The sequence below is a fragment of the Sander lucioperca genome, chromosome 23 (assembly GCF_008315115.2).
Source record: "Sander lucioperca isolate FBNREF2018 chromosome 23, SLUC_FBN_1.2, whole genome shotgun sequence".
Taxonomy (NCBI): domain Eukaryota; kingdom Metazoa; phylum Chordata; class Actinopteri; order Perciformes; family Percidae; genus Sander; species Sander lucioperca.
Genome location: NC_050195.1, coordinates 952,467 through 964,787, shown reverse-complemented (window position 1 = coordinate 964,787; position 12,321 = coordinate 952,467). Strand labels below are relative to the sequence as shown.

Genomic DNA, 12,321 nt, shown 5'->3' with positions numbered 1-12,321 from the left:
TTTTGCCGGTCTCCGGCGCCCCTGAGACCGTCCCTGAGACCGCCCCTGAGACTTTGCCGGTCTCCGGCGCCCCTGAGACTGCCCCTGAGACCGCCCTTGAGACCGCCCCAAAGACTTTGCCTTTGTCTTGCCCCCCAGAAACTTTGCCTGTGTCAGTCAGACCGACTCCTGCCCCTCGTGTCCTGTCGGCGGTCAGGCCGACTCCTGCCCTGTCAGCGGCCAGACCGACTCCTGCCCCACATGTCCTGTCGGCACCCCAGTCAACCTCTGCCCCAGTTGCCTGGCCGCCTGGCCCCAGCCCCGCTGACCCGTCGCCTGGCCCCAGCCCAGCTGACCCGTTGCCTGGTCCCGGACCAGCTGACCCTTTGCCTGCGCAGCCTCCCAAGGGACTCCGCTTTGCTGTTATGGTTTGGGACATTTCTGTTACCTGTTTGGACTTTTCTGTTGCCTGTATTTTCATTTCTGTATGTTCCCTGTGTTTGGATATTTATTCTGTATATTTCTGTTCCCTGTTGTGTTGATGTATCCTGTTTTGTGTATTTCGGTTTCCTGTTTTATTTTGATAGTCCTGTTTCCTGTCTTGTCTGGTCTAGTTTTACTTTCTGTTTTCCCGCCTTGGTTCATTGTCCTGGCCCGCCCTGATGTGTTTCACCTGCTGTATCACCTGTCCCTCATTTGTTCATTACCTCATGTATTTAACCTCTGTGTTCCCTTTGTCTCTTGTTAGATCATTTTGTGTCCGTGTGTGTCCGTTGCCCTGTCTTTGTGTTTTCCCTCAGTTTTTCTGTGTTCTTTTCCAGTCATGTACTGCCGTTTTTTGTTATCATTAAATAATCAAGCTCAAACTATCTCCTGCCTGCCTGCCTCGCTCTGCATTTGGGTCCACTTTTCCCGAACTCGTAACATAAAGATTATTTTGCGTTGGGTTACTCATTTCAAACAATACTCGGATTGCATGCCAGTCCTCGAATTTGAAGACCATGCCTTCCAGTCGGTCTTGCTTTGTTTCACCATCAGCAAAGGCCCACTGAATATTTCGGCAGTTCTCCTCTGTCAGCCAGTCACCACCGACTAAAAGATTGGAGATGCCATCTGGGCCATTCGGCACATACCTACATAGATGACAAATAATTGGTCTACTACCGTCATAAAAAGGCCTTCTCCAACCATTCTGAAGGTGGCGAAGTACATCCATGAGGTCCGCAGTTTTGTTCTCATCCTTGAAGAGAAGTCCCAAGGGGTACTGTAAATACATAAAGGTATATAATTATTACTTAAATAGTCTGTGTATTCACAATGCTAGTGGAAAAAGCATACATTAATGGATTATTATCAGTACTCACATCTATGGAGCGTTGTGCCATTTCACCAGTGTAGTCATGGGGAATGTGATGCACCACAATGTCCGAGAATGGTTTCAACACTGAGAAGTACTTTGTTAACATTCTGCTCCCAATGACAATGAACTCTCGTCGCATGTATGTCTGAGTTACAAGTCCAGGAAGAGATTTCCCAAGGTTATACTCCAAGAGGTCTTGAATCGGTTTGTTATTGAGGTGGTATGTGGGGATCCTGTCTTGTACGGCAATGTGATGTATCCAATGTATGCTTTGATTATTGTGGATGGTGGACTGGTGGTGAGTGCGGATGAAGAAGTCCAGATTATCAAATATGATTGCATATGTAGGTGGTGGAGTTGACTGTGTGTCTGGCAGAGTCATTGGTATCAAAGATGCTTCTCCAGCAGCCTGGACCTCATTGCAGCTTTTAGTCACCTCCTCTGTTTTGATAAATACAATAAACACAACAAAAATAATCACCCTTTATGTATTGATGACATAACCTAGGTGTATGAGATTGTGTGTTTGTTTGCTCACCTGATAACTGAAGGTCTTCCATGCTACGAAAGATCTTGTTGAGTGCCATCTCAGAATGATCGCTGATGACTTCATCCTCATTGACTGTGTGCGTTTCTGCTCCCATATTCAGAAAGATTTCGTTCTGATGCTTCAGCTGACAAAGACCAGCCCGATATTCATTAGCCATCGCCTTCTGCTTTCCGACTGCAGCCTTGTGACTTGTTGTTATTGACATTTTGCTGAGCCTTTCAAAGACAGCCTTCTTTGCCCCACCATATTGAAGGATACTATTCAAATAGTACGCAAATGCTGACATGCGTGGTTGTCTTCCTCTTAAAGCAATGGCGGCTGCAGCACAGGTGGCATGAAGGGAGTTGTTGGTGATGGTTGAAAAGACAGATGAAAGGAATGGTGAAATACGGTCGAGATCAGAATGTACACTGGAAAATGAAAAGGACTTTAGGTCTTTAGCTGATGACCTCCACAGCATGAAGCCTTCATTGGGGTTGCAGAGTGTTTTACACTCATCCCGAATTAGCTCAAGGATATTGAGTTTTATTTCCTTGACAAGCTCCTTGTGCTTGATCATCAACTTGGCAGCGGTTTTCCATTTTCTCTTGTTGATATTGTTTACTATCAGAGCATCTTCTGGATCACAGACTTTGATTACATTTTTCTGTGATGGGTAGTGGGTGATGACCTGAAAAGATAAGTTTTAGATTGAGACCATTTTACAGTGGGAATTGTTTGTTAAATATTGTAAAGCACTAGGTCTGTGGCTACATTGACATTGTGGTGACATTAACATAATGTTAGGACAGGATCTGACTCATGACAAGCAGTTGCTATGGCGAGCCATAAATAACATGTACAGTGGCTTGCAAAAATCCACCCTTTAAGGCCACCAATTTTCTTTGTGAATAGATGTGTAGATCCAAACCAAGTATAGGGGGCAAAACTTAGTTCAATAACTTCATGTAAAAAAAAAAGTATAAAATCAACTGCTGTTTTGTAGCTCACATAAAAGTCGAGGAAGTTGGAGTTAAAGTAATGTAAAGTAAAAAGTTAAAGTAATGTAGGCTACACCACGTTACAAGCTTACCTCCGTAATACTCCTCCGAGCAGTATTGGGTCGACAAGGACTTGAAGGGTTTGGGCGAAACTTTTTCAAATCCCTCTGTGTTTTTGAGGGAGTAGGCTCCCGTTGTCTTTTGTCAGCATCGGTCGATCCCGTCGCTTCCTCGTCTTTCTCGTTCTCTACCCATGACCTATACACTGGCAAATTGCGTTCTAATCGCAATATAATTGTCTTACACCGCTGGCAAATGCGATCAGAGCTTGATGTTTTCTGCTCGACCGTCAATCTGAGATGTTTCAGTCGGTCTGAGATGCTATGAGGTTTTTTTGCAAAAATGTTGGTGGAGTGGCGGTGGACACCAGCTATAATCATATTTTGTTTACACAAACGGCAAAAATCGTCAGCCGCATAACATACTGTCTATAATATATATATATAATATACAGTATAAGAAGCATTACAGCCACTGTGCCGTGAACGTGCCACATTCTCTCTGGTTGAGACGTTTCTCCGTCGCTCTACATACGTCATCTCCTTCATCGCTCTGATTGGTTGAAGGACTATCCAATTGCGCCCAGAGGCATTTGAGCGGCGTCCGTTGGTGACGCCCCTTTGGAAATGAACTGTCAATGAACGTTCCCCAGACCCACTCTCAGTTACAACTGAGAAAGGTCTGGTGTCAGCCAGGCTACTATCACTGTGCAGTGATAAATAAAAAAAAATAAATAAAAAATAATAGGTATACCCGGACGCTGTGCCGAGGATAAGATCAGGCTAACCCGGCTGCTGTGCCGAGGATAATAACATGTAACTCGGCCGTCAGGCCGAGAGCGAGTGTAGCCAAACCCGTGCGCTATGCCACGGTAAGAGTAGTTAACCCGGCCGTCGGGTCGAGAGTGAATGTAGCCAAACCCGTGCGCTCGTGCCACGGTAAGCGTTCTAACCCGTGCACTTGTACCACGGTAAGCGTTCTAACCCGTGCGCTTGTGCCACGGTAAGCGTTCTACCCCGTGCGCTTGTGCCATGGTAAGTGTTGTAACCCGTGCGCTTGTGCCACGGTAAGCGTTCTAGCCCGTGCGCTTGTGCCACGGTAAGTGTTGTAACCCGTGCGCTTGTGCCACGGTAAGCGTTCTAGCCCGTGCGCTTGTACCACGGTAATGTTGTAAGAGAGAGAATAGGACAGACAGATATATAGACAGACAGATATATATATATATATATATATATATATATATATATATATATATATATATATATATATATATATATATATGGGGTGTGAATACATGTGTGTATATGTGTTATTTATAATCTCACATGGATTTTCTTTTCATCTGTTGGCTAGCTTTTGTACCGGCTAATTTACACAATTTATTTCTCTTTTATTTTGGGGGCTGCATATCATACAAGTCTGATACAAGCCGAATCAAACTCTGATTCTCTACAAAGCACTATACACTTCAAAGCTGAATCAATTCAGTTTTATTGAGGCCAATTTAAGTAAGTATGTTCCTTTCACCAGTTCTCGTCACGTTTTGGGGGATCAGCTTTTGGCCTTCTAACCCCCTAATTATCATTTAATAATGATGGAGTCTAATCTCCAAAGACTGTACATGTCATATCATGCATTCGTACAATAAATCTTTGCAAATCTGCAACGAAGTCTCTCCTGATTGAAATGGAGCTCAGCAAAAATTCTGACAGGAAGACTTCTAACTAATCATGTTCTCTCTCTTCTAAACTGAACAGATGTTAGAGACGCCCACTTTAGCTAACCAATCAGAAGAGGCCCTGAATTTCTCAAGCCAATCACAGCACGACACCCCTGTTTTAAACCTGTCTCTCTCTGCTGCTCAGTTGTCATTTCAGGCTAAGAACAACCCTCCTCCTCCCCTTGCTCCTCCGGCCTTCATCCCGCACGGCTCCTGGTTCCTCCTCCAACCAGACTGCGTCGGCTCCTCGGTTAGACATTCGGGTTCCTCACACCGCCATCAGTGTCTAGACTCCATCGGGGGATCAGCTTTTGGCCTTCTAACCCCCTAATTATTATCATTTAATAATGATGGAGTCTAATCTCCAAGACTGTACATGTCATATCATGCATTCGTACAATAAATCTTTGCAAATCTGCAACGGAGTCTCTCCTGATTTGAAATGGAGCTCAGCAAAAATTCTGACAGGAAGACTTCTAACTAATCATGTTCTCTCTCTTCTAAACTGAACAGATGTTAGAGACGCCCACTTTAGCTAACCAATCAGAAGAGGCCCTGAATTTCTCAAGCCAATCACAGCACGACACCCCTGTTTTAAGCCTGTCTCTCTCTGCTGCTCAGTTGTCATTTCAGGCTAAGAACAACCCTCCTCCTCGCCTTGCTCCTCCAGCCTTCATCCCACACGGCTCCTGGTTCTGTTATGGGCAGCCTTCCCCTGTCCTGCCTGGATGTCTTTTCCTGTGTGTCTGTCTGTGTTGTGTCTTGTCTGTGTTTGTTTCTGTGTGGAGTACTGGAGGCGTGGTCCGTGATCTGGGTCAAGGGGCGTGGCCGCATCAACTCTGCTCAGCCGATCTCCGCAGCTGCAGCTCATTCATTCCTCATCACCTGCAATATTTAACCCGGGCTGATCTTCCTGTCGGCGCCAGTTCGTTAACCTCAACCCATGTGGTAACTTGGCTCTAACCCTGACGAATTCTAGTTGTTCCTGTGATTCCTTGCTGATACCTTGTCCTGTGTTCTCACTCTAGTTTCCGCTCAGTCCTGCTGCATCTCCACGGCGTCTGCATGCTCCAGTCTCACCTGCCAGCCTCCGTCTTCACTTCAGGAACCCACCAGTGATCTCGCCTCAGCCGGTCTCCTCTCGTGCTCCGAAACTGCCGGACCAGTCTGGAGCTTCCCGGTTTAGGAACCATCGTCTGTCTCCTTGAGTACCTGTTGCTCTAATAAACCTTTTATGACTATTACTGTGTCTGTGTGATATCTCTGCGTTCTGGGCCAAGACAAAACTTTAACAGAACGAACTGGCCATGGACCCTGCAGAGATTTCACACGCAACAGACGAAGACGGCATTTTTCGTGCTATCAAAAACCAAGGAGCTTTGCTAGGGCAGCACGACCAATTAATACATAAATTACTCGAGACAAATCAGCAATTATGCAATCAAGTGACTCAGCTTTCTACTCAAATTGCCACCTTGTCTTTTCCCAGTGCACCCAGTGTTTTGCCTCCTCCCACTCCTTCCTCTCGGTCTGCTTCCTCCGCCTTGGACTCCGCTTCATTCACCCGGGAACCCCCAGTGACTTCACCTGAGCCATTTTTTGGGGAGTTGAACAAGTGCAGAGGATTCTTGCTCCAATGCGGACTCATCTTCCAGCAGAAGCCGTTGTCGTTTGCCTCGGAATCATCCAAGGTACATTACGCTCTGGGGTTACTAAGGGGGAAGGCTCTAGTGTGGGCAGAGGCAATGTGCTCAAATCAACATCTCACCAGTTTAAACTTCTCTGATTTTTCTGCACGGTTAACCACCGTTTTTGACCACCCTGACTATGTGGGCAATGCGTCCAAAAGACTGTTGGCGCTCAGCCAGGGTTCTGAGAGTGTGGCGGAGTACTCCATTGATTTTTGGACATTAGCAGCAGACTCGAGGTGGAACAAGGAGGCACTGCAGGGAGTATTTGTGCATGGTTTGAATCCTGTAATTAAAGATGAGCTAGCCCTTCGCGATGAACCCAGTAACCTGCACAGTCTCGTTTCCCTAGCCATTAAGATCGACAACAGGATTCGGGAGAGGAAACGGGAGAAGGACGGACCCACACACGCCTCAGCTCGGACATCCAAAGTATCTCGAATCTGCCCTTCGACTCCCCGGCGGGAGCTCCCGGCTGTTTCTGTCCCCGCCACGAGGGATGTGGAGGAACCCATGCAATTGGGTCGGGCCCGGTTACCCCCAGCTGAACGCTGGCGCCGCCGACAGGCAGGTGAGTGCCTGTACTGCGGTAATTCCTCCCACTTCCTTGCTAGTTGTCCAGTACGCCCAAAAGAAGGGGCTCGTTAGTCAGAGTGGGAACACTAGCGAGCCCTGTTCCAGAAATAGATCCCACATCTCCTCGCTTATCTCTCCCGGCTACCCTCCAATTTGGTTCACTTTCATTACCCCTTTCAGCCCTAATTGATTCGGGGGCAGAGGACAATTTCATTGACGCCAATCTGGTTAAACAAGCTAACATTCCCCTCGAATCACTCCCAGCTCCCATTAACGTGGCTACCATTGACCGCCAATTATTAGCCAAAGTCACTCACCAGACAGTCCCAGTCACCATCGTCCTGTCCGGTAACCATAGTGAGGAGATAGTCTTCAAGGTGGTGGCAGCATCATTCTCACCTCTCATTCTCGGTTTTCCCTGGCTCTGTACACACAATCCTCAAATTGACTGGAAACACAAGACAATAAACAACTGGAGTAGCTTCTGTCATTCTATGTGTCTCGGTTCAGCTATTCCCCCCAAGCTTGAAGACACCCCTGCTCCTGTAAAACCGCCTGATGTGTCCGGTGTGCCCAAAGAATATCTGGACTTAGCAGAAGTTTTTAGTAAGACAAGAGCACTATCATTGCCTCCCCACAGACCCTATGATTGTGCAATTGAGTTGTTTCCAGGAGCCCCCTTGCCTTCAAGCCGTCTCTACAACCTGTCCAGACCCGAAAGAGAGGCGATGGAGAGGTATATCGGGGATTCACTGGCTGCAGGTATTATCCGCCCCTCCACGTCTCCTGTGGGGGCGGGTTTCTTCTTCGTGGACAAAAAAGACAAAACATTACGGCCCTGTATAGATTTCCGCGGATTAAACAATATCACGGTAAAGAACAAATACCCATTGCCACTCATAAACTCTGCTTTTGAACCCCTTCAGGGAGCCACGGTTTTCTCAAAACTGGACCTCCGCAATGCTTACCACCTCGTCCGGATCCGGCAAGGAGATGAGTGGAAAACAGCTTTCAATACTCCACTCGGACACTTCGAATACCTGGTAATGCCCTTTGGACTAACTAATGCGCCAGCAGTTTTCCAGTCTATGGTCAATGATGTTTTGAGAGATATGTTGAACCGGTTCGTGTTCGTCTACCTGGATGACATTTTGATTTTTTCCAAGTCTCTTCAGGAACATACATCTCATGTCCGACAGGTCCTTAAACGCCTCCTGGAGAACAAGCTTTTTGTAAAAGCAGAAAAGTGTGAATTCCACCGTGAGTCAGTGCCATTCCTGGGGTTCATTATTTCTAGGGGGCAGGTATCCGCTGACCCCGACAAAATTAAAGCTGTAACTGAATGGCCCATACCTCTGTCTCGCAAACAGTTACAGCGTTTCTTGGGGTTTGCTAATTTTTACAGGTTTATCAAGGGTTTTAGCAGAGTAGTAGCGCCCCTTACCAAACTCACTTCCCCTAAGATCCCATTCGAGTGGTCCCCTGAGGCAGACCAGGCCATGAAAACCCTGAAGGAGCTGTTCTCCACCTCCCCAGTGCTCGTTCACCCAGATACTTCTCTGCCTTTTATAGTTGAAGTGGATGCGTCGGATTCAGGAGTAGGGGCCGTCCTCTCACAGCGCTCCTCCTCGGACCAAAAACTCCATCCGTGCGCCTTCTTCTCTAAGAAGCTGTCTCCGGCGGAGAGACACTATGACGTGGGGAACCGTGAGCTGTTGGCCGTGAAGTTGGCCCTAGAAGAGTGGAGACATTGGCTGGACGGAGCCGAGCAGCCGTTTGTGGTGTGGACCGACCACAAAAACCTGGCGTTTATCCAGTCAGCCAAAAGACTAAACTCCCGCCAAGCAAGATGGGCCATCTTCTTCAGTAGGTTCAATTTTACCCTTACTTACCGTCCTGGCTCACGTAATGTAAAACCTGATGCTCTGTCCTGCCAGTTTTCTGTCTCTGAGGAGTCCGGTGAGCCTGACCCCATCTTGCCGCCTACCTGCGTTGTGGCCTCGGTCCGCTGGGAGATCGAATCCCGCATCAGGTCAGCCCAAGAATCCGACCCTGGACCAGCAGATGGACCACCCGGCCGACTATATGTTCCTGCGGCGGTGCGTCCTGAGGTGCTGCAGTGGGTCCATTCGTCCCGTTTCGCCTGCCATCCAGGGAGGCAACGCACGCTCACGTTGCTCAAGAGGCATTTCTGGTGGCCGGCGGCTGAAGCTGATGTCCGGGCTTATGTGGCAGCATGCTCCATCTGCGCCCGAGGTAAAGTCTCCCACCAGTCTCCCTCGGGGTTACTGCAGCCCCTACCGGTCCCAAGTCGTCCCTGGTCCCACATCGCCCTGGACTTTGTCACCGGCCTGCCAGTATCTGAAGGTAATGATACTATACTCACCATTGTGGACAGATTCTCTAAGTCTGTCCACTATATAGCATTACCGAAATTACCGACTGCCAGTGAGGCAGCGGACCTCTTGGTCGTACATGTATTCCGTCCCCATGGAATACCTGTAGACATTGTTTCTGACAGAGGCCCACAGTTTATTTCACAAGTCTGGAAAGACTTTTGTTCTGCTCTCGGTGCTTCCGTAAGTCTCTCCTCAGGATTCCATCCCCAGACGAACGGCCAGACTGAGAGAGCCAACCAGGATCTGGAGGCATCTCTTCGATGCGTGGCGGCTCAGCATCCGTCTTCGTGGGCGAAACACCTGCCCTGGATTGAGTACGCCCACAATTCCCTGACCACCTCTGCTACCGGTCTGTCCCCCTTCGAGGCTTCGCTGGGGTATCAACCTCCGCTGTTTCCCGATCAGGAAAAGGATCTGGCTGTCCCCTCTGTTCAGGAGAACTTACGACGCTGTCAGCAGGTTTGGCGCGACGCTCGGGAGGCGTTGCTGAAGACCACGGAGCGGAATAAGAACTCGGCAGATCGGCACAGGGTCCCAGCTCCCCAGTACCAACCTGGTCAACAGGTATGGCTATCCTCCAGAAACATTCCTCTACGGGTCGAGTCTCGCAAGCTGGCGCCACGGTTTCTAGGCCCTTTCGTCATAGATGCCATAATCAATCCCTCTGCTGTGCGGCTAAAGTTGCCGCGGACCATGAGGTGTCATCCCACCTTCCACGTATCTCAGCTGAAACCAGTCTCGTCCAGTCCCCTGTGTCCACCTGCTGATCCTCCTCCTCCTGTTCGCATTATCGATGACCATCCAGCCTATACCGTCCAGAGATTGCTGGACGTTCGTCGGCGGGGACGGGGCCTCCAGTATTTGGTTGACTGGGAGGGGTACGGACCAGAAGAGCATTCCTGGATTCCTAGGAGTTTCATTTTGGACCCGCAATTGGTGACGGATTTCCATCGCGCTCACCCTGACAAAGTGAGGCCTAGAGGGACGCCAGGAGGCGTCCGTTGAGCGGGGGGTCCTGTTATGGGCAGCCTTCCCCTGTCCTGCCTGGATGTCTTTTCCTGTGTGTCTGTCTGTGTTGTGTCTTGTCTGTGTTTGTTTCTGTGTGGAGTACTGGAGGCGTGGTCCGTGATCTGGGTCAAGGGGCGTGGCCGCATCAACTCTGCTCAGCCGATCTCCGCAGCTGCAGCTCATTCATTCCTCATCACCTGCAATATTTAACCCGGGCTGATCTTCCTGTCGGCGCCAGTTCGTTAACCTCAACCCATGTGGTAACTTGGCTCTAACCCTGACGAATTCTAGTTGTTCCTGTGATTCCTTGCTGATACCTTGTCCTGTGTTCTCACTCTAGTTTCCGCTCAGTCCTGCTGCATCTCCACGGCGTCTGCATGCTCCAGTCTCACCTGCCAGCCTCCGTCTTCACTTCAGGAACCCACCAGTGATCTCGCCTCAGCCGGTCTCCTCTCGTGCTCCGAAACTGCCGGACCAGTCTGGAGCTTCCCGGTTTAGGAACCATCGTCTGTCTCCTTGAGTACCTGTTGCTCTAATAAACCTTTTATGACTATTACTGTGTCTGTGTGATATCTCTGCGTTCTGGGCCAAGACAAAACTTTAACAGGTTCCTCCTCCAACCAGACTGCGTCGGCTCCTCTGTTAGACATTCGGGTTCCTCACACCGCCATCAGTGTCTAGACTCCATCGGGGGATCAGCTTTTGGCCTTCTAACCCCCTAATTATTATCATTTAATAATGATGGAGTCTAATCTCCAAAGACTGTACATGTCATATCATGCATTCGTACAATAAATCTTTGCATATCTGCAACAAAGTCTCTCCTGATTGAAATATGGCCATAGTCCATTTCTCTCGATTCATGTCATAAAGTCAACCTATCCACCATAAATTGACTGTGAGGTAGACAAGTGCCGTAAATTCATGCAGATTGCTTGGTCATCAGGAAATCCTGGAAAAGAATGTGTACACCTAGAAAGAACCACAAATGCCAAACTGTATGCCAAGCCAGCAATCCTCACATTTACCTCAATACAGGACATGCAGAGCAAAGGGCTGATGTCATCTGAGTGGGGTGTCAAATGTGAAGAGCTGAACAATGCTGCAACCAAATGTGGAGTGGATAGTGTGTTTCCTGTTTTTTTTAGAGGAGGGAAACTCCCAGCGGTGGCATTTTTTTTTTCACTAATGAAACAGACAACTGGTGTCAGTTTGAGAGGACGAGAGTGACATTTGATGCAGTGGCAGGACAGTGGAACTGGACAATCTCACCGTTGTATCCATCGTATGATGAGAATGTGGTGGATTTACCAGGAGTCCCTAGGTATATTGCTAGCAAGTCAATACTTTTAAATAATGTATCCATCATGATATCACATTCATATGTGTTTTCTATGACATCTTTAACAGTGAAAAATTGGTTTTGTGTTCACATAGTCCTAATACAGATAGAACAAATTTTGATGTTTTCATTATCAGGTGTCTCTGTTGCTGTAAAAGACTGCCCAACATGTGGCAATGTTGTGAGGTTTCAGGAATATCATTCTGGGTTCCATAACTTCAACAACCGTGTCCTTTTAACACTGCCATTATGTGAGCTTCTGCTGTCTGGTCTGGCGGTAAGGTATCAATAAATGCTTTGCATGATACACAAGCAATTATGTATCATGAAACCTTTTAGCATATCCACCTTTGTAAATCAATAACTTCACCAAGAACTTCACTTTACTATGTTGTTTGACTACAGAACAAGACAACTACTGGTCGCATGCTGGACACTATATCGTTTTTTAATGATAATCGGTACCACCACCAAATAGTGCGGCGAGCTTTCCACCACTTCAGTTCATTGACAAATTTTCAGTTTGACTTCTCCTGCTACCAGTGTGGACACCATCCAGCTGTGGTAGTAGCAGATGCTAACTGGAAACTGGCCTTTGATGTCCCATGTAAGAATTGTTTTGATGTCTGTAATTCATATATTGTAACATTAAATGAATG

At 47.9% G+C, this 12,321-nt stretch overlaps 1 protein-coding gene across 1 annotated transcript; it reads right to left on the bottom strand.

Annotated features, from left to right (window-relative positions):
• Positions 1 to 938: 938 nt before the first annotated feature.
• LOC116063698 lies at positions 939 to 1,950 on the bottom strand. Its single transcript, XM_031318616.2, has 4 exons — positions 1,878 to 1,950; positions 1,344 to 1,780; positions 1,168 to 1,243; positions 939 to 1,112 (listed from the first exon to the last, which is right to left on the bottom strand). Exons 1-4 carry the CDS (start codon positions 1,924 to 1,926, stop codon positions 1,072 to 1,074), a joined length of 603 nt encoding a protein of 200 aa, XP_031174476.2. The 5' UTR covers positions 1,927 to 1,950; the 3' UTR covers positions 939 to 1,071.
• Positions 1,951 to 12,321: the final 10,371 nt, after the last annotated feature.